Genomic DNA, 25,113 nt, shown 5'->3' with positions numbered 1-25,113 from the left:
GAGACCCCCAGAGCCGACTGAGAATAGCTTCTTTTCACTAAAAGAAGGCACAGATATTGCAATTAAATATAGTTGTAGAGAGTCAGCTAAAGGAAATAGGTAAGAGAAAAAGAAGTTGATTCATATGGGAACAGAAAGACTTGGGAGAAGGATTGAAATTGCAGGGGGAAAAAATTTATCTTATTTTAAAGTCACAAGACAACTCACTTTTTAAATCCAAAGTTTTTCCAGAGCTCGTTGATCTTCGTCTGCAGTCCCGGCTTGTTCTCGGCGTTGTGATGTTTCCTCTTCTGGACTCTCGCTGGCCTCTTGCTCAGCCCACTGACTCTCGCAGGCACTAGCGCTTTGATCTTGGTTGTAGAGAGACTGTCCAGAGAACTAGATCTATACAGCCCAGGAACCTGAAGAATACATGCCTGTTTTAATACTCCTTTGTTAAAGCAGCTATCTTTAGTTAATTTAAAACTGTCCTTTATACTCCGGAACAGAAACATAACATAGGCAACATGTAAAAATGTGCTATTTATAAATATGTACTACAAAAAGTATAATTTTATCAGTTAATACACATAGCACCTGGCACTAAATTCAAGAATTAAGTGAGCCTCTCTCTGCCTTAGTCCTTCATTGCCTCTAGGCAATCGCTGTCTGAATCCATTGACAGTCGCTCCCCCCTTATTTGTGGGGATCTGTTTCAAGACCCCAGTGGATGCCTGCAGCTGTGGACAGTACCTGACTGTAAATGCTATGCTTTGTCCTACACACACACACATATGATGAAGTTTAACACCTTTCCCGTCTACACTAAGCCCGGACACAGCCTGCAGCTGTAACCTGCAGTTTGAGGTGCGACAGCAAAACTAGCACAAATCCCTTTTCCTTCTTCACCATTTCACAACAGAACATTCGTTGTTGTCGTAGATCTGAGCAGCCTGCACACAGTTTTCTTTTTAAGCCAAGAATGTTCACCTCTTCACTTTACAGCTTCTCTCTTAGCATATCTGAATTGTGATAGTAGCATCACTACTGTTGCGCTTTGGGGACATTACTAAGTAAAACAGGGGTGACTTGAACACAACCACTGAGCTCACAGGACAGTTGGTCTGAGAGCAGAGATGGCTACTAAGCAGCTAGTGGGTGGGTAGGTTACAGCGTGAATATACTGGACAGAGAATGAACCTCCCAGGCGGGATGGGGACATGAAATTTCATTGTGCTACGTAGAACATGGCATGCAACTTAAAACTTAAGAATTGTTCAATTCTGTAACTTTCCATTTAATATTTTCAGACCATAGTTGACCATGAGTAACCAAAACAGCAGAAAGCAAAATCGTGGATAAGGGAACTACTGTACGTACGTGTGTACACACACACACACACACACACACACACACGGCAGCATAATACACACTATTGTGTACTTTGTTTTTCTCACTTAATAAAGTATCTTGGAGATTTTCCCACTTCACACATAAAACTTACCTTTGTCTTGAATAGGTTGCCTGTTCCTCTGTGTAAATGTGCCATCATTTACTTAAACAGATCGCTATTGACAGGCTATTTACACCAAAGGGTTGATTTTTATTGGATGAAATACGGGGCCAGTGGAGTGTGGGTGTTTTTCAGGACAGCAACAGTGAGGCATATGAAACAAGTGCGGTAGAGAGAACGGATGAAGCCGGCAGACGGCATATAAAGAAATAGAAGACTCACAGGTGAAAGGGGAAATCCCGGCTGAGGGACGACGGAGAGAGCAAGACAGAGGACAGAGAAACATCCCAACTCGGACGGGACAAAGTTTGGTGGTTTCACTTCATCCCCTGCCGAAGACGGACTGAGCTGGCAGTTACAAAGAAAAAGGACAACTCTAAGAATTTGAAACTAAATGAGAAAAATAATAAAATTTTATGCTGAGAAGCACTGCTTAGCGATAAGTAAGATGCTGACAACGGGACAGAGAGGGGAGGGGGTCACTGGAGTTTTCACTGAACCAGGAGTGACCGTTTAAAAACCCCTGACAAAGGCGAATCTGACAGCAAGAACAACAAAAGGTGATGGGTTTAATGCCTGGACCTAACTCCTTTGGGGGAAAGTACTGTCTACATTTCTAGTCCTATCGGTTACTGCAAATAATTTTGGGTATTTGTTTTCCAGACTTTTTTACTATAATCATATAAACATGCACATGAATATTTTTAAATATTATAAAACAACAAAAACACCATGTTAATAACATGGTTTTTCCTTTTCACTCAAAATAAAATGGACATCTTTCTAAGGCAGGATATGATTGAAAAGCCTTTCTTATTCAACAATGTTAAGCCTTATATTTGCTACTTTACATTAGTGTTTTAATATATTTGGGATTATATTTTAGAGTATGAGATGGAAACCTTTCAGATGGATATGAAGACTGTTGAAATACTTAAACATGGAAAACAAAGAAACTCACCTTTATTCCTACCAGCTAAGACCTAAAACCAAAACTGTATTTAATAACTCGCCTTTTATCTCCAGTTTTCACCACTGTGACCAATACTCAAGTAAATGTTCTTGTAAAACTCCATTTCCTTAGGTTCAAGTTCTAGAATGCACTTACCAAGATAAATAATTTGAACTCCTTCAAACTGCTTTCCAGAAATGGTAGGGCAATTCAATCTCTTAAATATCTGATTCTATATCTCACTGTACTTTCATAAAAATGACGCATTTCTCAGAACATATCTGCGTTGTGAAAAGGAACGTGACTATGTAGTCATTACAAATAAATGCTAAATAAGCACATGGAACAAAGACCTTGATACTTTATACCACAAGGAAACATAGCAGGTTTCACAACTGAAACACCTGCAGTCAAGCACAGCGGTTCTCAACCTGTGGGTCGCGACCCCTTTGGTGGTCGAACGACCCTTTCACAGGGGTCGCCTAAGACCATCCTGCATATCAGATATTTACATGACGATTCATAACAGTAACAACATTACAGTTATGAAGTAGCAACGAAAATTTTATGGTTGGGTCACAACACGAGGAACTGTATTTAAAGGGCCAGAAGGTTGAGAACCACTGGTCAAGCACAAACACGATGCTAGAAGGTTTGTTTGAAAGTAGACATTTTTGTGTAAATAAAAATATAGGCATTTCAATTTTTAATCTTGACATGAAATGTTTCTCATGTTCTGGAAACAATCATGCGCTGCTTCTGACATGAAATAAATAAATAAACAAATAAATGTTTTACCTTGTTTCTTAGAAGCGTGTCTTTTTTTGAAAAGTGAGATACATGTAGCTTGGGTTTCTGATTACCTTGATTAGCAAGTGACTTAAAATTGCAATCAGATTCCTAGATCCCCCAGATCAAAAAATAAAATAAAATTAGATTTTTACTATGGAATTTATATATGACGACTAACCAAAATTCAACAAAACATAAAACGAAATGAGAAAATCAGTATAAATAAAATGTTTGTTTGTTTGTTTTTTTTTGGTGTGTGTTTTTTTCCCCTAGAAAAGCAAGTATAAGAAACTAGGGATAGAGTAAAGATAAATGGACCTAATGCGGAAAGAATGAGGTTAGCCAGCCAGTGTCAGTTCAAATGCAGTGAAGGAACGAGCAAGGTGCGTGAGCTGGAGAAAACACATTTGAAACGGAAGGCTTTTCTGCATCGTCCCAGAAGCCGGCCCAAATGCTCAAGTTCAGATAACTCAAAAGCCCCCTCCTACACAAGCCTGGCTCTCCGTTTCCTAAATTCCCAGCCACAAACGCTGAACCAGGATAGTTCTACACCTTTTAATGGTGTAACACAGTGGTTCCCAAACTTATTTGGCCTACCGCCCCTTTCCAGAAAAAATATTACTCAGCGCCCCCTGGAAATTAATTTTTTAAAAATTTTAATAGCAATTAAACAGAAAGATATATGTATTAATGTTTCTACCTTTTTCGTAAAATATAGTAAAGAAAGGTGTAAATTAGAAACATTGAAGTTTGAAATTATGAAACTATTGAACTCAGAATAGAAAGGTAATACAAAAAAAGTTAAAACAAATGCACCTGTGGCCATCACCGCCCCCCTGGATCACTGCAGCACCCACCAGGGGGCGGTAGCGCCCACTTTGGGAATCACTGGTGTAGTGTTCAACGTGAAAGAGAAAAGGCATCTGCTTTCAGGAAGTAGGATCGTGCTACATCGAATGCACAGTTAGCGTTAGCGATGACACTAAGGCCTGCCCGCTGCTCCCAACCCTTCAGGTGAGACTTTTCTACAGACAGAAAAATCTAGATCCCCACTAACGTCAAATAAAAAGGACAATGGGGAGAAATTTAGAAGGCTTTACATTTCTGCATTTTTCATGAGTTTTTTTTGTGTGTTTTTTTGATATTTATCTTGGGATCTACATAGTATTACTATATACTTAAAAAACAAAGTGAAAAATACTGCATTAATATGGACTGTAGCCCTAACCAATTTGGCTCAGTGGATGGAGTGTCGGCCTGTGGACTGAAGGGTCCCAGGTTCGATTCCAGTCAAGGGCATGTACCTTGGTTGCGGGCACATCCCCAGTAGGGGGTGTGCAGGAGGCAGCTGATCGGTGTTTCTCTCTCATCGATGTTTCTAGCTCTCCAACCCTCTCCCTTCCTCTCTGTAAAAAATCAATAAAATATATTTAAAAAAATATATGGACTATAACTTATAGAAACTCTAATATTCTCCTCTTAGAGCTAACAGGAGTGTGACCCTGGGCTATCAGTTTTTTACAGATCACGAGTAAGATCCCAAGATTACTTCACCTCAGACGGGGCCACTGGACTCACACACGCAGACCTGGTGGCTGCTGACCTCAGTGAACCACATGGAGTGAGTCTCCCTCCCATATTCGAATGAGGCCCCCATGCACTGTGGCTCTGAAACAGTTTCTGAATCAAACACTGATTACACAGTTCTCATTAACAATTCATTTATCCTAATAGGAATTTACTACATCTACACCCGAAGCAAAAGGTGACTTAAAGAATCACTTCTAGTTCAGCTGGTCTTTTTGCGGAGGGAAGAGGGTTCAGGTTTCTGTAATGAATTAGTACAACGAATGGTTAGCTCAGAAGACCGAGCGGGAGTTCTGTGGGCATGACTGGCCCACAGGCTGTGAGCTGGAACAAGGCTTCATAGTAAAACATGGCTAAGAGCTACAAAGTCAGTTACACAGACATCCGCTGGGAAAGGGCAAAAAAATCTCCCAGAGGAGCTCAGCAGAATTTAAAGTATCCTCACAAATAGATGGCGTTTTAAAAAAATATATTTGTATTGATTTCAGAGAGGAAGGGAGAGGGAGAGAAATAGAAACATCAATGATGAGAATTATGGATCAGCTGCCTTCTGCATGCCCCCTATTGGGGACTGAGCCCGCATCCTGACATGTGTCCTGACCGGGAATCTAACTGTGACCTCCGGTCAACACTAAGCAACACGAGCCGGCAATAGATGGTGTTTTGATGAAAGACATTCAAGAGCTAGCAAGTGTAGTCGTACCCCGTGGTGCCAAGGAAGATTGCAGTGTGAACTGAAAAATGAAAAAGATGACACTGAAATGGAGGCACAAGGTAAAGGAAACAGAGTCGTCCAGACCAGTCTGGGGGAACCAACGGCAAAGAGAAAAGAAGGAAAAGCCATAAAGGCAGCGCTCTCTCCAACTTAAACCACACGGAACAGACTGGGGATCCGAATGTACTAACTGGTTTCGGCTTCTCCAAGTCAAAACAACTTGTCTCCACATCTTAACTTAGTTCTTTGAGTCCAATACAACGTTTCCTTTAGGAACTTAAATAAAATATTTTCCTTTTGCTAAATATAAGCTATACTGATTGGTTAGATGCTGTCCAAAATTCAGGATTATCACACATCGAAATTCAGTCAAATACCACCGAGGCTATAATTGTTCTCACAACGTGGTAATTATAGTCAGTAGATATAAAATGAAGTATCTTACATTGCTATGCTGTTTGCGGTATCTCAAATTGAGATTTTGAAGTATGATGACATAGCTCAGATTTTTATATGTCATCATGTCATTTTAAAATATGCCAGTGGGTCTTATGAACACACTTATTTAGGGTTTTGATTTTATTAAAGTCAAATTAAAAGGTATTTTATAAATTAAAAAATGGCCAGGATGCTAACTTGTTTTGTTATAAAGGGGAAGTTTAGCAAGAATAAGAGTAAATGAAAAGGTATTTCTGAAGTACTAGAACTTAAGGTGAACACCATTACATTAATAGGGCCTTCTCCTTATAAGGTTTAAAATGTTCTCTGAATTCAAGAGTACATTAAGGAATAAATATTAAATTTATAACAACTTTTCATTTCATAGCTTATCATTCTGCTTAGGTCTTAATTAACTACTCCACAACTTGAGGCACCTATCAATGGAACACACAGTGATTAAAAAAACGTAGTTAGATTAAATGAATATGAGTTTAAAATAGCAAAGACATGGAGCACTTCAGTGGAATGAAATGTAAATTGTCTACACAGTAATACCTAGAGTGAAAAATTAAGACAGCCAATTATTCCCAGAATGTAGGCAGACTTTTCTCAATTGTAGGATAATCACCCCACTTTGTCTTACATATAGATTTGAAAACAGGTTTCGTGTGACTTACCTCTGGACTGCAGTCCTTCCTGGAAGGCTGAGGAAGTGTTGATGCACTTAAGCTGTGTGGGGACAATTCCGCATTCTCCTGAGACTGCGAGGACCAACTCAGTTCATGTACAGGATGCGCTTCATCACCCGACTCATCGCCCTTGACCTGAGACACATCGGACACTGTACTCCCAGGCAGAGAGCTGGGCGAGTCCCCCTTCCTCCGGAACTGGTGCAACGCTGTGCTCGGAGAGGGGCTCGGAGTTCTTGAAAAATCGCCAAGGCTTCCAGACCAGCTAAAACAGCTTCTCAGTGTCCCCAGAGTGGGTGGTGAAATGGTCTTTGTGAACCTGATGGTCTTAAAAGACGGAGACTCTTCATCAGCAATCACAGTTGCACCATCTGGAGTCTGAGCACTCGGAGTGTGTGCTCCATTCCTCTCAACCAGCTTCTCGCCCTCCAGGCAATCTGATTGATTTAGGTCAACCAGCTTCTTGTTTTCCAGACAATCTGGTTCATTGAGTTCACCCAGCATCTTGCTCTCTAGACAATCTGATTCCTTTAGATCAACAACTTTATCATCTAGACAATCTGATTCCTTTAGTTCAACCAGCTTCTTGCTCTCCAGACAATCTGATTCATTGAGATCAACCAGCTTCTTATCATCTAGACAATCTGATTCCTTTAGTTCAACCGGCTTCTCGCCCTCCAGACAATCTGATTCATTGAGATCAACCAGCTTCTTGCTCTCTAGACAATCTGATTCCTTTAGTTCAACCAGCTTCTTGCTCTCCAGACAATCTGATTCCTTTAGTTCAACCAGCATCTTGCTCTCTAGACAATCTGATTCATTTAGATCAACAACTTTATTATCTAGACAATCTGATTCCTTTAGTTCAACCAGCATCTTGCTCACCAGACAATCTGATTCATTGAGATCAATCAACATCTTGCTCTCTAGACAATCTGATTCATTGAGATCAACCACCTTCTTATCATCTAGACAATCTGATTCATTGAGATTGGTCTTTTTATCTGTGTCAGCAGTTTCATCTAGAGGTTGGGGGCTTGCTTTCTTTGATACACAGTCCATAGAATCCAGAGAATTGCAAAAAAACCTAATAGAAAAAACAACGGAAAGAATGCATAAGTATTTTAGTTTCCTCGCAAGATGTTAAGATTCAGAATATGACCCAGTTTCTTTTAAAAATGAAATCTCATAAATAATTTTATGCACGCTTCTATCACAGCACTTACCACATGGGATGAAAAGATTTTGTTTAGGGACCTATTTTTCCAACTATACTACAAGCTTCTCAAGAATAAAATCTACGTCTCTCACTTTTGTAGCCCACACCTACTATTGTATCAAGTTCTTAATTAATATTGGAGCTCTTATATTCATCAGTATTTAAATATACTTCTAATAATACTTTGCAAAATGTACTTAGTTTTTAAAGAAACTAAGAAAGTAGAAACAGCTGGGACCGGTTTGGCTCAGTGGATAGAGTGTCGGCCTGCGGACTGAAGGGTCCCAGGTTCGATTCTGGTCAAGGGCATGTGTACCTTGGTTGCGGGCACATCCCCAGTGGGGGGTGTGCAGGAGGCAGCTGATCGATGTTTCTCTCTCATCAATGTTTCTGACTCTCTGTCTCTCTCCCTTCCTCTCTGTGAAAAATCAATAAAATATATTTTTTTAAAAAAAGAAAGTAGAAACAAAGATGTAGGGACTGCCTCCAAAAAGAGTTTTTCTAATACAAAAAGTAGCAGAAGTTCAAGGGGAAAGCTGTGCATTCAGGTCTGAACTCAGGCAATAAAAACTGTCATTGGATTAAGTCAGGTCCCACACCTCCCCCAACTAGACTCGACGTTTACCTGAGACCATTAAAGCACATGGCAACGCAGTAGATAACACAACAGACAAACAGCATCCTAGAGATGGAACCGTACCTGCTTCTGGTCCCAGGAACCACAACTGCACCACTTTCTTGATTTTTTCTCTGCAAAAATGCTACAAATTTATTTCTTGTCGTAGGTGGTGTGCTTAAGGTTTTTTTAATAGTAGTTCCATCCACCAGGTCAGGCATCAGCATTTTGGAAGAGTTCAATGATGTACTACCTTCACAGCCATCTTTCTTGGTCTTCTTTGTAAATGAAAGAGAATATTGACTCAACAGATCATCTTCTGACAGCTCCTCTAAATAAAAACAAAGTGACCATGAATAAATGTTTGTCCACATGCAGTTACAGATTTGGCTTTAGCTTCACAGTCCATGTCCCTCTGTCGTAAGGATAAAGTCTTTTTTTTTTTTTTAAACTAAGCACCAGAAAAGAAAATCCAAGGATAACTTCATTTTTTTTTTCTTGGCTGTGTTTTACAATTTCACAAGTTAGTATGCTTTTTAAAAAATATATATTTTATTGAGGAAGGGAGAGAGGTAGAGAGTTAGAAACATCAATGAGAGAGAAACATTGATCAGCTGCCTCCTGTACACTCCCCACTGGGGATGTGCCTGCAATCAAGGTACATGCCCTTGACCGGAATCGAACCTGGGACCCTTGATTCCGCAGGTCGATACTCTATCCACTGAGCCAAACCGGTTAGGGCACAAGTTAGTATGCTTTAATGTCAATTATTTGTACAATTTTATGTGAAAGTACCCAAACCAAAATTTCAGGACACAATCAATTTTGTAAGGGTATATACTCATTATACTAAGGGCTTAATTTTGAATGTAAAAAATAAAAAACCAATTTTAAGGGGATTTACATGTAGATACGTAATTAATTTAATGTTTGATTTAAAAAATGTCCCAGTAAAACCATATCTATGTGATATGGTGATTGTCAGGAGTCAGAAGTAATTTGCTAAGGAGCCCTAATCGGCTGCACGGCAAATGTATCCTGTGGTATTAGAATAGATCAAAGACAAAGTAATACAAAGGCTGCAGCCCGAGATAGGCTGAGACATAGCGATAGCAGTAAGTGTCTTAAATTAGTTCAATGAATTCTCGGTCTGAACAGCTTCCACTCTCATAGGACTGAATGCCCATTACTCGAAAAAGTCAGTAAAATAGTTGAGGCCCCCAAAATACCAGAGACAAGAAGATGATACCTCCAATCCAATTTTAAAGGTACAGATTTTTAAAAAGCTATAGATCAGTGATTTTCACTCCTGGCATGAGCCTAAATTTGTTTATTATGAAGGGAATTATGAGCCCTTACAGAAAACAAATATTGTAGGAGCCCCAACAAGGCTTCCTTAAGAAGCCACGCCAGACTAACCTCGTTTTCTTTTGGAATAAGCTTTAGACGAGCTACTCGGGCAATCCCACAGATTTAGCATATCCTGAGGAGGACACTCAGCGTCTCTCCCATTATCCCAGTAGACAGCAGCCAGAATCTACTGTGTATTATTACGTGGGGTTAGCAGCAGGCTGGTCATCAGTCTGAAAGGAGGGTGTGTCTATAGTGCTTTAGATTTCTGCACTGTCTCTGATGCAGGTGAACATTACATAAGCAAACACATTTTAACCAAAACTTTAAGACACAGGAAGCCATACCTCTCAAATTTCTAGCCGACAAAGATAATACCCATATATTAGATAATACAGAGATTCAAAAAAGAAAAACGAAAAAAAAGACTAGTGGGCAGAACAATGGATTAAAATGAATTCAGAACACCTCAATAAGAATAATTTCACCTGCAGTTAAGTGTAAATGTGTAACTGTACCTGGTTTAATAGGAACTGGTGGATTTTGATGATAAACTCAGTAAATGCCAGCAAAATGACAATGCAAATAAAAGCTAACACTATCTTTATGTGCAAAAACAAAATCCCCGTCTGGATCAAGGACTGAAACAGTGCCACAACTCTAAACCTCTACTGTGCTATGGTAAGCGGACCACATGCTAACAACCACTCACTGAGACAGTTACACAATGACGCTCATCCGGGAACAGATGCGGAACGTTCAGTTTGGGAAGAAATTCAGGAGGGACACAGAGCTGTCTCTAACTATATGAAGGGCTGTCACAGGAAAGAGGGATTCGACTTACTCTATTTTGTTTTATTTTTGGGTCTGTGTGTATGCCCAGAGGGCAAGATCCGTTGATGAGATGTAGTTTAACAAAGCAGACTTAGTCTGACATAAAGAGCCTACTAATAATGAGCCCTACACAAAAAGGATCCTCTATGTTGTGGGTGGCAGGACAGGAAGGAACAAACACGTGTAGTTACTTGCTTATGTACCAGAGGCTTTTATACATTATCTTACATAACAAACACAAAAGTTTGTGAAATGGTCAATTTCATTCCCATAATAGAAGAGGAAACAAAGGTTGAGAGATATTATTATGAAAAATATTTAGGTTCATAAGGAATTAGGACATTCTGACCAAACATGTATAATCTATATCTAAATTTAAAAATTAGCCCTTGCTGGTTTGGCTCAGTGGATAGAGTGTCGGCCTGAAGACTGAAGGGTCCTGGGTTCAATTCCAGTCAAGGGCACATGCCCGGGTTGCAGGCTCAATTCCCAGTAGGGGGAGTGCAGGAGGTGGCTGATCAATGATTCTCTCTCATCATGGATGTTTTTCTCTCTCTCTCTCTGCCTCTCCCTTCCTCTCTGAAATCAATAAAAATATATTTTAAAAAATAAAAAGTAAAAGCATGAATTGTAAGTTTGCAAAGGTGTTTGCTTTGTTTTTGTGGTTAGTCTTTATTCACTCATGTAGATGCTTGAGGGAAAGAAGAAATAGATTATAGTTATTCTTTCTACTTCTTAACATGTTCTATGATGAAAAACAAAGAACAAAAACTTTTCCCAATACCTAGTTTTCCATTCTCAGCATTTCTGTTCAATATTGTACTGGGGGTTCCAGCAGGCAAGAAAAAGAAAAAAAAGGCATCCAGACTGGAAAAGAAGAAGTCTTTACTTATAGGTAATATGATTATTTATATGGAAAATCTTAGAGTCTACCAAAGTGAATTCAGCAAGGTTGCAAATTACACAAACCAATTATCTTTCTATATACTAGAATGACCAACTAGAAATCGAAATTAAAATATCATTTACAGCCCTGACCGGTTTGGCTCAGTGGATAGGGCGTCGGCCTGCAGACTCAAGGGTCCCAGGTTCGATTCCGGTCAAGGGCATGTACCTTGGTTGCAGGCACATCCCCAGTTGGGGATGTGCAGGAGGCAGCTGATCGGTGTTTCTCTCTCATCGATGTTTCTAGCTCTCTATTCCTCTCCCTTCCTCTCTGTGGAAAATCAATAAAATATATTTTAAAAAAATCATTTACAATAGCATAACAAATCTGAAATATGGGGATCAATTTTATAATGGATGTACAAACCCTGGGTAGTGAAAACTATAAAGCACTGCTGAAGACTTAATTTAAATAAATGGATCAGAAAATTCAATATTCAGATGTCAATTCTCCCCAAATTGAACTATAGGTGAAACTAATTCCCAATCAACATCACAGCAAGCTTTTTAAAAAACAACAACAGTCCTAGCTGGTTTGGCTCAGTGGATAGAGCATCAGCCTGCGGACTGAAGGGTTCCGGGTTCGATTCCAGTCAAGGGCACATGCCAGGGTTGCAGGCTTGATCCCCAGTAGGGGGCTTGCATGAGGCAGCCAATCAATGATTCTTTCTCATCATTGATGTTTCCATCTCTCTCTCCTTCTCCCTTCCTCTCTGAAATCAATTAAAAATAAAATAAAATAAACCAAAAAACAACAACAAACTGACAGTCGATTCTAAGATTTAAATGAAAATGTGCAAAACAAAGAGTTAGCCAAAACAACTTTTCAAAAGACGAACTAAGGGACTATACTACTTGATTTTGAAACTGACTGTAAAGTTACAGTGATCAAGACAGTGTGTCCGGCATAAAGATAGGGAGAGAGAGCAATGCTTCATACTAACACTTCAGAGAGACTCACACACATGCCAACTGATTGCCACCAACTGTGCCAGGCAATTCAGTAGGGAAGGATCACCTTTTTAACAAATGGCCCTGGGATGACTGAACTGACAAAATGCAGCCTTGATCCTTACCTCATATCACATAAGAAAATCAATTAACAATGGATCATAGGCCTGAATATGACTTAAAACTATAAAACTCCTAAAAGAAACAGGAGAAATCTTAGTGACCCTGGGTTTAGCAAAGATAGATTTCTTAAACATGACCAGTACTAACTAGCATTTCACAAAAACGAAATACATACCGCTTCTTGGCCGTTTCACAGTGGACAGCTTCCTTGGCAGGTTGAGCCCTTTGGTGCTGATCACCTGTTCCCTGCCCGCAGTGCTTGGGTTCTCCTTCAGTCTTGTAGCACCTGGAACAGGGGCCAGCTCAGGTCTAGGGCAGTAGTTCCTATGCCAAATGCTATGAACACTAGACGGCTTTTGAGATGTACTGTCATCCCAACTACGACTTCTCGACAGGGCAGGCTAAAAAAGTAAAAGCAAAAAGGTTTCTTGAAAAAAATAGTCAATTATTTCCCTCTGTAGCAACACAAATTATAAGCAAATAATAATCCTTAAAAAGAACAGCTTTTTAATGAATTATCTGTTCTCTAATGACATGTCCTACACTTTCTGTTACATGTACCTTGTATTCTTAAGTTTGTTCCTCTTCTAACGAGAGGCAAGTGACCGTATTAGCTCATCCTAAGAAAAAATAGCCCTAGCTGGTTTGGGTCAGCGGGTAGAGCATTGGTCTGTGGACTGAAGGGTCCCGGGTTCGATTCAAAGGGACCTCTGTGGATGAGATGAAGAAACAGCTCCTTCGGTCTACACTGAGACTTACATAACACTTTCTCTGAGAAAGGGCTTATTGCAGTCAGGACTGGTGTATTTACCACCGTTATTTGAGTGAATGTCAGTTACAGGATCTCTCATCCTCAGACCAGAACACTTGGGAACAAGCTGGCCTGCCTTCACTGCCAAGTCCTTTTGCCTCTTTTAGCTGTCTTGCTGGTTAATAAGTGTCTTCTTTCTCGTAGTTTCCAGTCCCAATCCAGGCCTTCCACCCTTGCTCATTCTCATTTAATAATTCAGTCCTTTACTAAGCATTTATTAAGCACATAAAACATGGTTAGGCTAGCTGATGTTCTGGAGTACAAAGAAAACAAAATATAATCCTTCCTTGTAAGGACTTAGCAATGAAAGCTCATAAAACCCTGCCTTTATGAAGATTACACTATTTTGAGAAGAATCAGAAAATAAACCAAATAAATTACATAGCAGTAAGTGGTAAAAAGAAAAAAAAAAAAGAGAAATGTTATTAGATGAAGATGAAGAGTTTGTTTTTGTGGATAGATTTCAGGTTACAGAAAGTCATTTAAGTAGAGATTATGTGGCTGGTACACACACTAGAGATTGGGTTAGAATAAATATGAATGAAAAGAGAACAGAGTCTGAATGAAAATATGAACAGAAAAGAGAGAACGGTGGGAGTGGACCATAAGGGATAGATAGAATTGGGGAAAAGCAGAAGAAAACAGGAAAAGGCTACAGAACACAGCAGGGGTGTTCATTAAACATTTGCTAAATTGTGAATCAGTGGAAACCAAGTTGTACTTGCAAGGGTAGTGTTTCTAGATTTGGGTCTTCAACAACATGACAGGGTGAACAGGGTCAGAGGAGAAAAAAGGCATCAAATGCTTGGTATATTCAAATGGAATGTTCAATTCTAAAGGTTTTTAATGTAAGGAAATTACCCGATATGCCTATGTTCTAAGAGACATAATTTCTTTAGCACCAAGCTGTTTCTGATCTATACTCTGCACAGTGCCTGGCTATAAAAATGCTTAAAAGATGTTCACTAAACGGAGATCTGCCTTCAGTCACAGTTCTGAGACATAACTGAATGTGCATTTAGAAAGAAGCCATTAGGTTACCGTAGCAGTGTCTGGACTGTAGTCATCAATCTGTTCAAAAGTATTTATATCTTTATTTCCAAGTGCTATTTGAAGAGCTATCGAATCATCAATATACCTAGGTTGGTAAGATTAAGGAAAAATGTTTTTATTAACAATGGAACAAAACCCACTATATTAAGAAAGAAAAGTGGGCCTGGCCAGCGTGGCCCAGTGGATGAGCGTCGACCTATGAACTAGGAGGTCACGGCATATGCCTGGGTTGTGGGTTTGATTCTCAGTGGGGGGTGTGCAGGAGGCAGCCAATCAATGATTCTCTCTCTCTCTCATCATTGATATTTCTCTATTTCTCCCCCTTCCTTTCTAAAATCAATAAAAATATAAGTAGAAAAATCAAGAAAGAAAGAGAAAGAAAAAGAAAGAGAGAAAGAAAGAAAGAGAAAGAAAAAGAAAGAAAGAGAGAGAAAGAGAAGAGAGAGAAAGAAGAGAAAGAGAAGAGAGAGAGAAGAGAGAGAAAGAGAAGAAAGAGAAGAGAGAGAAGAAAGAGAAGGAAGGAAGGGAGGGAGGGAGGGAGGGAGGGAGGGAGGGAGGGAGGAAGGGAGGGAGGAAGGAAGGAAGGAAGGAAGGAAGAAAGATAGATCAGGTTTATAACGTCAGTGGGATGCTGACTTCCACACTCAGCACTCCCGAACCACAAGCACATTGATGCATCTCTACTTGTCACTGCAGGAGCTGGCTGTGTCCTGCAGCAAAGCCCCGAGGCATTGCTTACTCCCTCTTGAGAAGATGGGGAGGAGCCCTGGCTGCCAGCTGAGTGGCTCAGGCTCAGCAGTGCCCAGTGAGTGGCCAGTGGCTGTGGGAAGAGCACCCTCATCGGGGGTCCTCGCACACCCACAACGCCTCTCCTAATACATCCAGCTTGCTGGCCACAAGTGTTTCTCTTAAGTGTCACCTTGTTTTTGTTGTTTTTTAAAGATCCATTTGGCTTCATTGGCGGATTCACAGATCAGGCAGCATTCCTAATGCTGCAGAAAGGAGTTGTGTCACCTCTGGAATATGTTCCTATCAAGTCAAACTAAGTAATTAACAAGCTATAGCGAATGAGCCTCAGATTTACAAACAAGAAGTCGCTCGAAATTTTCACCAGCATGCTAATTAAAATGAACAAAACACATTTCATTATAGAAAATAAAGCAAGAAACAGTCTGTAAGCTTTTCACTGAATGTCTCGCTAGAAATGCCACTAGGGACACACGGAGGGACTGAACAATCCTACCACGTGGTTCAGAAAGGATACCGCCCGGCATAGCTCAGCGCTGCGGGGTCGATGTCATCCCCGTAGTCATTCAGAGGGACGAGCTTCCTTCTGATGGGATCGAACACGAGCTGGTAGAGGAAGGTGTTGTTGGCCCGAATAAAGCCTTTGATGTAGTCCTCTGGCACTGTTATGTTCATCTTGAGGTAATGTCCAAGTTTCTTGATAACCTAACAATGATGCAAAAATATTTACGCGTTATCTGCAAGAATACAGAACGTATCAGCCCCAAGACCCATCTGCTTACATGAGAGGATGAGGAGAAATAGAAAAACCAGTTGTTTTTATCTACATTAAAAACCTCTACCAACAAACACAACCATGTCAGATCACTTAAAACTCTGTGTTTCTATAACAGTATTTTCTTTGCATTTTCTACTATTAATCCAAATAATGAGAAATTCAGTTACACATCAAGTTTTCATCCCTAAGTACATATTCTTCACAAAGTCCCTTTTATTCAGAAGGCAAAAAACGAAAACATACACCACTTGAGAATTAAAAACCCCCAAGTATTCTTAGATGACATTTTGAAAGAGAAATTGGCATTCTAACCCCTACTAACAGTCATGAATGATTAAACCTTGATGTGTTTTTTTTTTTTAATATATTTTATTGATTTTTTACAGAGAAGAAGGGAGAGGGATAGAGTTAGAAACATCGATGAGAGAGAAACATCAATTAGCTGCCTCCTGCACACCCCCTACTGGGGATGCGCCCACAACCACAATACATGCCCTTGACCGGAATCGAACCTGAGACCCTTCAGTCCGCAGGCCGACGCTCTATCCACTGAGCCAAACCAGTTAGGGCTTGATGTGGTTTTAAATATTTTCTATCAAACTCACAGATGGAGAAGGGAAAACCCAGAGAACTGAAGGGATCCACGAGGCCAGGGCCTGACCCTCCATTCCCAGCTCTCCCACCATCTCCCACCCCAGACACCACGAGGCTGTACCAGCCTCAGCCCTGAGGACGCACGCCGACCCCTGGAAATAAAAGGGGACTCTGCTCTGCAACCCTAGGGCTTTGGAGAACTACCCAGCGGGGGGAAGTGGGCTTCTTTAATGTACGCTGCTTTTTTCAAGGCCAAGCCAGCAGAGGAATCCCAGAGCAGTGATGCGAGCAGAGATGTGATGTGAGGATTACAGGCAGGGTTTCCCAGAGGCTCCCTGACACCTGGGATAGCACATCAGATCTCGGGAGGAAGAGATGAGAACCCGCTGCCTCCCATTCAGCCACATCACAGAGATTTACGTACATAAATGTGCAATTCTTCTCATCATTTTCATTTGTTTTACAAGACATGGCTACTTTTCATAAAAATGTACCAGCTATGTTAATATGTAATGAACTTATTATTAATTTTAAGTGAAGTAATAAATAATTTTAACTTTTGTTTTAATTTCTGATTTGGTAAATGTCAGTAGCTATAACCTATATAACCAAACTACCACCACAAAAAGCTGTTAGGAGTATAAAGGGGCCCAAGCCAGTTTGGCTCAGTAGATAAGAGTGTCAGCCTAGTGACTGAAGGGTCTCAGGTTCGATTCCGGTCAAGGGCACATGCTCAGGTTGTGGGCTTGATCCTCAGTGGGGCCAGGCAGGAAGGCAGCCAATCAATGATTCTCTCTCATCATAGATGTTTCTGTCTCTTTCTCCCTCTCCCTTCCTCTCTAATATATATATATATATATATTTTAAAAAAAGAAGAGTATAAAGGGATCCTGAGACCTAAAGATTGAGAACCACTACTATTGAGTAATAGGACAGAGATAAAAAGATGGTACGTTTTGCCCTAGCTGATCTGGCTTAGTGGATAGAGCGTCAGCCTGTGGACTGAAGGGTCTCTGGGTTTGATTCCGGTCAAGGGCACAAGCCTGGGTTGCAGGCTTGATCCCCAGTGTGGGGGGCGTGCAGGAGGCAGCCAATCAATTATTCTCTCTCATCATTGATGTTTCTATCTCTCTCTCCCTTCCTCTCTGAAATCAATAAAAATATATTTTAAAAAATTTTTTACAAAAGATGGTACGTTTTAACATTATTCCTACCCTAGAATATTTTAAATAGCCCTTAAGTCTCTTTATATTACTCATTTTAAAAACTACTAGTTTGTAATTGCTGAAAACATGGTTCATTATAGTTGCCAAAAGCAAAGTTCTAGTGTCTTAGTCATTTTATTTCAGTGACACATTATTGGCTATTAACGTAGTGTAATATTTAAAATCCATATTCTTAGTGTTTTATCTATTATTTAAGAAACGCTTCAGAAGTCGAGTATGACCCTTGGTGAGTCCTCTTACCTTTACGATGTCGGGGTTATTGGCTAGCCTCAGCACTTTGCAGGCCTTTGCTAACCCAATCCCGCGCAGTGAGGAGAGATAGTCACAGCCTGAAAGAATGCACATGTACCGAAACTTCTCCTCTGTGAACACATCCCCGAGCTGTCTGCACATGCCCAGCCGAGCCTGGTCAATTTCCAGTCCATTTCCAAACTGGTCCATTTTTAAAATCACCTTTAAGAGGAAAGGAAATTGTTAATACGTATAAGGGCCATTTTTTATTATTCAATTCACTGCAATATTTCTAAGAAATCTTTCTTGTTCTTCATCAGGGCAACGAGAGAGCCGAGACAGGTCGGCCAGGTAACTACTGTCAAATCTGTAGACAAATCAAGGGGAAGCAGGGGCTCTGACTCTGACCCAAGGAATACCCTTTCTACACCTTTACTTCCTACCGACATTACAGGTTGTCATGGTGATCAAATAGCAATTCATACAGAAAGCACTCCCCCCTTACCTGCCATTGTTACTTTTTAAAAAGTAAACTGTTTTCTTATTTTTAAAGTAAGACATGTTCACTATAGAAAACTTGGAAAACAGAAATTCCGAAGGAATAAAATAGAAGTTGCCCTAAATCTCTCATCTATCGCTGTTACCCAGCGTAATCCTTTTGACATAGATCCTTCTAGTCATCTATGTATAGATAAGAATAACAAAAATGAGATCATCCTATATTTCTGTATCTTAACTTTCCTACTTAATATATCATAAAAATTTCCATTAAACAGTTTATACACAAACCCATTATAAAAAAATTTACCTAATCTAATTGAAAAATATAAAGCAAATAATTATTCAAAAATAAGACTAAGTCTATATTCTACTAAAAAATTTGTACAAAACAAAATGCTCTAACCCTAAGTTTACTCTGAAAAAGCACCCAGATTATACAAATATCAAGCAGCAAAACCCGTCTTTTCATTTTAAATAATATAACTATGAACACTGTAAGTAATTTCAGGTATTAAATGAAATATTACTGCAGAGGAGAAACTTTAATTCCTTGGTTCACACTATTTTAGCACCTTTTTACAGCCGAAAGCGAGGAGATCTGAGTCCTCCGTGACGATGGCCTGTACGATACCAGATTTGTTCAGATAGGCCAGCTGTGCGTCTGCTTCGTACGGCGCCACCAGACAGTCGACCCCCTGAGCCCGAGCAGCCTGTGGGAGAGGAGCAGTCAATGTGCAGAACAGCGTCTGGAAAGAACTGAACAACTCCCTGTTTCAAATCCATTTTATCACCAGCTTCACCGTGCACGTGCTGATACTATTTTCAAAAACCATATCCTTGCTGGAGCCGGTTTGGCTCAGTGGATAGAGTGTGGGCCTGCAGACTGAAGGGTCCCAGGTTCAATTCCGGTCAAGGGCACATGCCCGGGTCACAAACTCAACCCGCAGTAGGGGGCGTGCAGGCAGCAGCCAATCAGTGATTCTCTCTCATCTTTGATGTTTCTGTCTCTCTCCCTCTCCCTTCCTCTCTGAAATCAATAAAAATATCTATAATGAAAGCATAATTAGACCAGATGTCCTTCTGGACGTCCTTCCGGATGAAGCTGGGGCTGCGAGGGAAGCCCGGGCCCTGGGTGCCAGAGGGAAGCCAGTGCTGGCAGCCGGGGGAAGAAAGGCCTACCCTTGCACGAATTTCATCGAGCCTCGAGTATACATATAAAAATCATATCCTTTCAAGTATGCTTTTTCTGCTTTTAGTCCTAGTATATAATGAACTGATCAGATAGCCACTGAGTCTTTTTTTTAAATCAACTTGTAAATTTGGAGAAAAGAAACACTGCTTTACACGGGGAGGGGGCCAGTAACTGTAAGTCACAAAAGACAAGTTTCCATCTGAAGAATGGCTATGCTCCATCTGCAGACTGAAGGGTCTGGGTTCGATTCCCCTCAAGGGCACATGCCCAGGTTGCAGGCTCGATCCCCAGTAGGGGACGTGCAGGAGGCAGCAGATCCATGATTCTCTCTCATCATTGATGTTTCTCTCTCTCTCTCCTTCTTCCTCTCTGAAATCAATAAAAATATCTTAAAAAAGAGTGGCTATGCTCCGAAAGTATCTGACATGTTTAGAGCTCTGAATCTATTTTCCCCATGAAAACAACAGGCTCTCTTGTCAGACAAGAGTCTATCTGACATTGAATCTAATCACCATAGTTATAATCCCAGTTGTTTTCGAGCAGTTTGAACACAGGCCTGAAAAGGGGGAGGGAGGGCTGGGGCTGTGGGCACGTGGACACTAATATTTGGTGATAAAAGACCCGTCTAAGCAGAGCAGATGAGGTAGCCTGGAAGTCTGCAGAGTTCCCGAGTCAGCGAGGCTGGTTCAGGGTCTCGGACAGGCGTCCAGGAGCGAAGGGTCAGTAAGTGTTGAAGACTCGATGCCAGTGGGGGTGGGCCTGAGCCCCCAGCAGTGCACCCTTCCATCTCCGGGACATGCTGATGGAGGTCATCTAGGGTCTTATTTAAAAAGGGAGAGCTCAGCTCATTCCTCGGGCTTTCTCCCTTGGAAATGCTGAATTCTATCTAAGCATTCTGTTCCCTTCTTGCTGACATTAGCCCTCTCCAGGAGGTCAGGCCTACAATAATTCCCCTCCCTTCATTTCCTTGCTCTCCCATCAATAAACAACTTACAACCAGCTCCCATGAACGTCACTATTTGTTACTTAGGCATCATTTCTTTTTTTAATCCTCACCCGAGGATATTTTTCCATTGGTTTTTAGGGAGAGCAGAAGAGAGAGGGAAAGACAGAGAGAAACATCGATGTGAGAGAAACACATCGATTGGTTGCCTCCTGCACGAGCTCCGACCAGGGCCCGGGCTGGGGAGGAGCCTGCAACCGAGGTATGTGCCCTCGGAAGGAATCAAACCCGGGATCCTTCGGTCCGCAGGCCCTCTCCACTGAGCCACACCGGCGAGGGCGCGTTATTCCTTGTTGGCTTACTTTAATGACGTTGTGGGCCATCGCATGTGTGATGTTGACGCAGCGGGTGAAGCATTCTCTGGCCTCCGAGACCTTCCCCTCGCGAAGAAGCTGCTTGCCCTTAAGGAGGTTGGCTTGTCGTCGTCTGCAAGGAGCAAGAAAACCCAGAGCTGGATCAAGAAACTATGATACAACTCGAATGCGAGGCATTTCCCTTGAATAGAAAAAAGCCTGGCTCATTTGAAAGTGCGCCCCTGGTCCCTGAGAGCATTAGCCCCCAGGCCCTGGGCTCCTAAGCAAAAGAACAAGCACCTTCTAGGGCGCACTCACAGCCAGCTCAGCGGGCTCTGCCACAGCAACGCCTCTGTCAGAAGAAGGTGAACCAAGACGCTTAAGAAAACGCGAGTCAAGGCTTTCACACCATCAAACCCACTTCCACGTGTAAAGGGTGGAACTGTACCAGCGCACAAGGAACTGGAGGAACGCTGCTTCTGTGAGCTTCTCTGTGAAATCTCTTAGAGAACAAACTTCAGAAAAGCCAAAATAACATGATGGGAGGCAGGGACATAAGGGCTGGTGATGACCATAGTAAACGGTAGAATCAAAACTCAGTAAGGAGTAAGCAGAGAGCCACAGCGACATGCTCTGACAGAGGAGTGGTCTACACTGGAGAGAGTGTGTGGGAAAGAAACATAAACTTTAACTGCTTTCAATAATCACACTGGTGGTGGGAGTATTGGTCCTGTTGAGTATATTCCCCGTTTTTACCATAGTTTGTTACCCAGAGTCAAGTGAAGACTGGAAATATTAAATGGAAAATTCCAGAAATAAACAAAAGTAGTAAGTTTTAAATTGTGTGCCATTCTCAGCAGCAGGATGAAATCTTGTGCCATATCAACTTCACTCCATCTCATCCCATAGGCATTGTATCATCCACATCACAAGAAGGGTGAGGCCCTGGCCGGTGTGGCTCAGAGGACAGAGCGTCGGCCTGTGAACTGAAGGGTCCCGGGTTCAATTTCAGTCCAGGGCACATGCCTGGGTTGCTGGCTTGGTCCCCAGTGGGGGGCATGCAGGAGGCAGCTGGTCCATGATTTCCTCTCTCAACATTGATGTTTCTATCTCTCTCTCCCTCTCCCTTCATCTCCGAAATCAATATATATTAAAAAAGGAACAAGGGTGAGTAGAATATAAGGTATTTTGAGGGAGAAGATAGATCACATTTACATAACTTTTATTATAGGTTATTATGCTTGTTGTATTTTATTAAGTTATTATTGTTAATCATTTCTTGTGTCTAATTTACAAGTTAAACTTTGTCTTATGTCTGTGTGTACAGGAAAACACAGTATAATAGGGCTTGGTTCTATCGGGGTCCCAGGCATCCACTGGGGGTCTTGGCATGTGTACCCACTGAATAGGGGGGACGACTGTAATTATAAGATGCTCTAACTTTATCATCCCTTGTACCCTTACAACAAGGATTCTCAGTATGGAAGGGAGGAGATGCCGATGAAGCACAGAAGTTCAGTAAAAGCCTGTACCCTGAATTTGAATGGAAGTATCAGTCTGAACTAGTGAGGTTTTTTCATCAAGTAAATGCACACATACACATACCTGCCCCGGGTTGTGGGCTGGGTCCCCAGTAGTGGGTGTGCAGGAGGCAGCCTACTGATGCTTCGCTCTCACAGCAATGTCTCTCTCTCTCAAAATCAGTAAAACAATTTTACAAAATGGATAGATGGAAGGAGGCTTGACTTGGGGTGAATACACAACACAATATACAGGCGATGTATTATAGAACGGTACCCCTGAAACCCAAATAATTGTGTTAACCAATGTCACCCCAATAAATTCAATTTTTAAAAATGGACACAACTAATAATTAAGAAATTCACCATCACAGTGAAATTTTAACATTCTTTTCTCAGAAACTGATGGATTAAGAAGACACACATAACAAACAAAAGAACCAATAAAGATATGGAAGATTTGAATCCTACAATCATAAGCCCGATTTACACTCAATAATTAGAGCACGCACAATCCTTTCCAGCACACAGAAGACTTAAGGAAATGTGTTCATGTCCTACGCCCGTGGTCGGCAAACTTCGGCTCGAGAGCCACATGCGGCTCTTTGGCCCCTTGAGTGTGGCTCTTCCTAAGCCTTAGGAGCACCCTAATTAAGTTAATAACAGTGTACCTACCTATATAGTTTAAGTTTAAAAACTGTGGCTCTCAAAAGAAATTTCAGTCGTCGTACTGTTGATATTTGGCTCTGTTGACTAATGAGTTTGCCGACCACTGTGACCTAGGCCATAAAAACAGCCTCAATAAATTAAACATGTAACAGAAAGCTGGCATTGGGTGCGGCGGCGGCCTCAGCTGCCTGTGCTGGGTGGAATCTGAGCCCACAGGTGAGGTGACTTGTCTAAGGTCACACGGGGTGAGGGAGCCGAGAGGCTGCGGTGCCTTCAGCCACCGTGGAGGCCGAGATTCCCAGGGAGCCGGGCGGCCAGGCCTTACCAGCTTCCTGGAGGCTCACAGGCTCACCTGCCTTCTTAGGGGCCAGGCCGCCTCCCCCGCTGGGACCGCTGCACGGGTACCCCCGGATCCGGTCTGGGAAGGCCGAGGAGGGTTCGGAAGGACCGAGGGAGGAGGGCTCCCAAGCAGGTGCCCACGGCACCAGGCACCCTCAGTCCTCCCTGCCCGGCAGGGGCACCTCCAAGGCCCCGTACCAGCCCCCCCGCATCTGAGCCGCAGCCCCCCTACAAACTGCTGCGCGAGCGGCTGCCCCGGCTGCCCCAACTGCGTGTGGGTGGACATGCAGACGGGCTCCTGCCGCTCTACCGGGCCGGCGGGGGTGGGAGCGGCTCTACCCGGCCGCCCCGCAGGAGCACAGCGGACAGAACCTCAGGCCTCCCTGGGATGGAGATCCAGCTCCATCCCGCAGGAGGAGCAGAGGCCGAGCGGGCCTGGCCGACAGCTGACAGCTGACCCCGCGGGGAGCCCCGAGCTCCTGCCCAGGCAGCACGCGGCCGCCTCTCTCCGGGGCCCCTGCGTGGGGCTCGCGTCAGGTGGGAATGGGAAGGGTTCTTTATTGACATCACCTGGAAATAAGCTCTCTGTGCGGCTGAGAAAAAAACAACAACACAAAAAACCAAACTAGTATTAGCCAAGTGGCTCAGTGGTTGAGCGTTGACCTATGAGCCAGGAGGTCACGGTTTGATTCCCAGTCAGGGCACATGCCTGGGTGGCACATCCTCAGTGTGGGGCGTGCAGGACGCAGCTGATCGATGATTCTCTCATCATTGATGTTTCTATCTCTCCCCCTTCCTCTCTGAAATCAATAAAAATAGATTAAAAACAAACACAAACAACTAGTATTCTACAAACCATAGCATCAGCCTCAATACAATTACGTCAGAGATGAAATAGAGGCTCAACTTACTCTCTTCTGGACTTCTCCACTTCCTTTTTAGAAGGCAAAGTACATCCATCAAACACAAGAATAGGCTTGATCCCATGAGACAGTAACATATTTACAAATTTCATGCAAAATCCTACATACCTATGAAAATAAAAGGCATTTAAGTGTTTTGCACCTTGTAAGTAATACTTCTGCTCTTTTCAAAACCTGATAAAATGAATTATGAAAAGAGGTTTTTATTCTTTTTAAAGAAAATGTCTTCATAGGAAATGAACATTAATTTACATCTCCCATCATTTCATTAAAAAAGGGGATCTTTTAACTCAAAATAGAAATAAAAAGGCATAATCTTAAAAAGCAATCATTTAAATCAAATATACCAGTGGTTCTCAACCTGGCTGCACATTAGAATCACCTGGGAATCTTTTTAAAATCCTGATTTTCTGGGCCTCATCCCTCCGGAAATTCTGTCTCTTTGTTATGGGGGGGGGGCCCAACATTAGGCACAAAAGAAACAGAATTTCCGGAGGAATGAGGCCCAGAAATCAGGATTTTTAAAA

At 41.9% G+C, this 25,113-nt stretch overlaps 1 protein-coding gene across 1 annotated transcript in view; it reads right to left on the bottom strand.

The window, feature by feature from the left end:
• Positions 1-203: 203 nt before the first annotated feature.
• The window catches only part of EXO1 (exonuclease 1), a 26,542-nt gene continuing 1,632 nt past the window's right edge, over positions 204-25,113 (bottom strand). Inside the window, exons 2-13 of the mRNA XM_023744516.1 lie at positions 24,575-24,694; positions 21,145-21,268; positions 19,220-19,357; positions 18,156-18,368; positions 15,835-16,022; positions 14,559-14,655; positions 12,882-13,107; positions 8,588-8,834; positions 7,643-7,755; positions 6,657-7,147; positions 3,243-3,344; positions 204-401 (exon numbers count right to left, since the gene is read on the bottom strand). Coding sequence (XP_023600284.1) covers positions 204-401; positions 3,243-3,344; positions 6,657-7,147; positions 7,643-7,755; positions 8,588-8,834; positions 12,882-13,107; positions 14,559-14,655; positions 15,835-16,022; positions 18,156-18,368; positions 19,220-19,357; positions 21,145-21,268; positions 24,575-24,694 — 2,257 coding nt within the window. The remainder of the gene's footprint in view (positions 402-3,242; positions 3,345-6,656; positions 7,148-7,642; positions 7,756-8,587; positions 8,835-12,881; positions 13,108-14,558; positions 14,656-15,834; positions 16,023-18,155; positions 18,369-19,219; positions 19,358-21,144; positions 21,269-24,574; positions 24,695-25,113) is intronic.

Source organism: Myotis lucifugus, unplaced genomic scaffold, assembly GCF_000147115.1.
Source record: "Myotis lucifugus unplaced genomic scaffold, Myoluc2.0 scaffold_468, whole genome shotgun sequence".
NCBI classification, from domain to species: domain Eukaryota; kingdom Metazoa; phylum Chordata; class Mammalia; order Chiroptera; family Vespertilionidae; genus Myotis; species Myotis lucifugus.
This window is presented reverse-complemented; position numbering and strand designations above follow the sequence as displayed.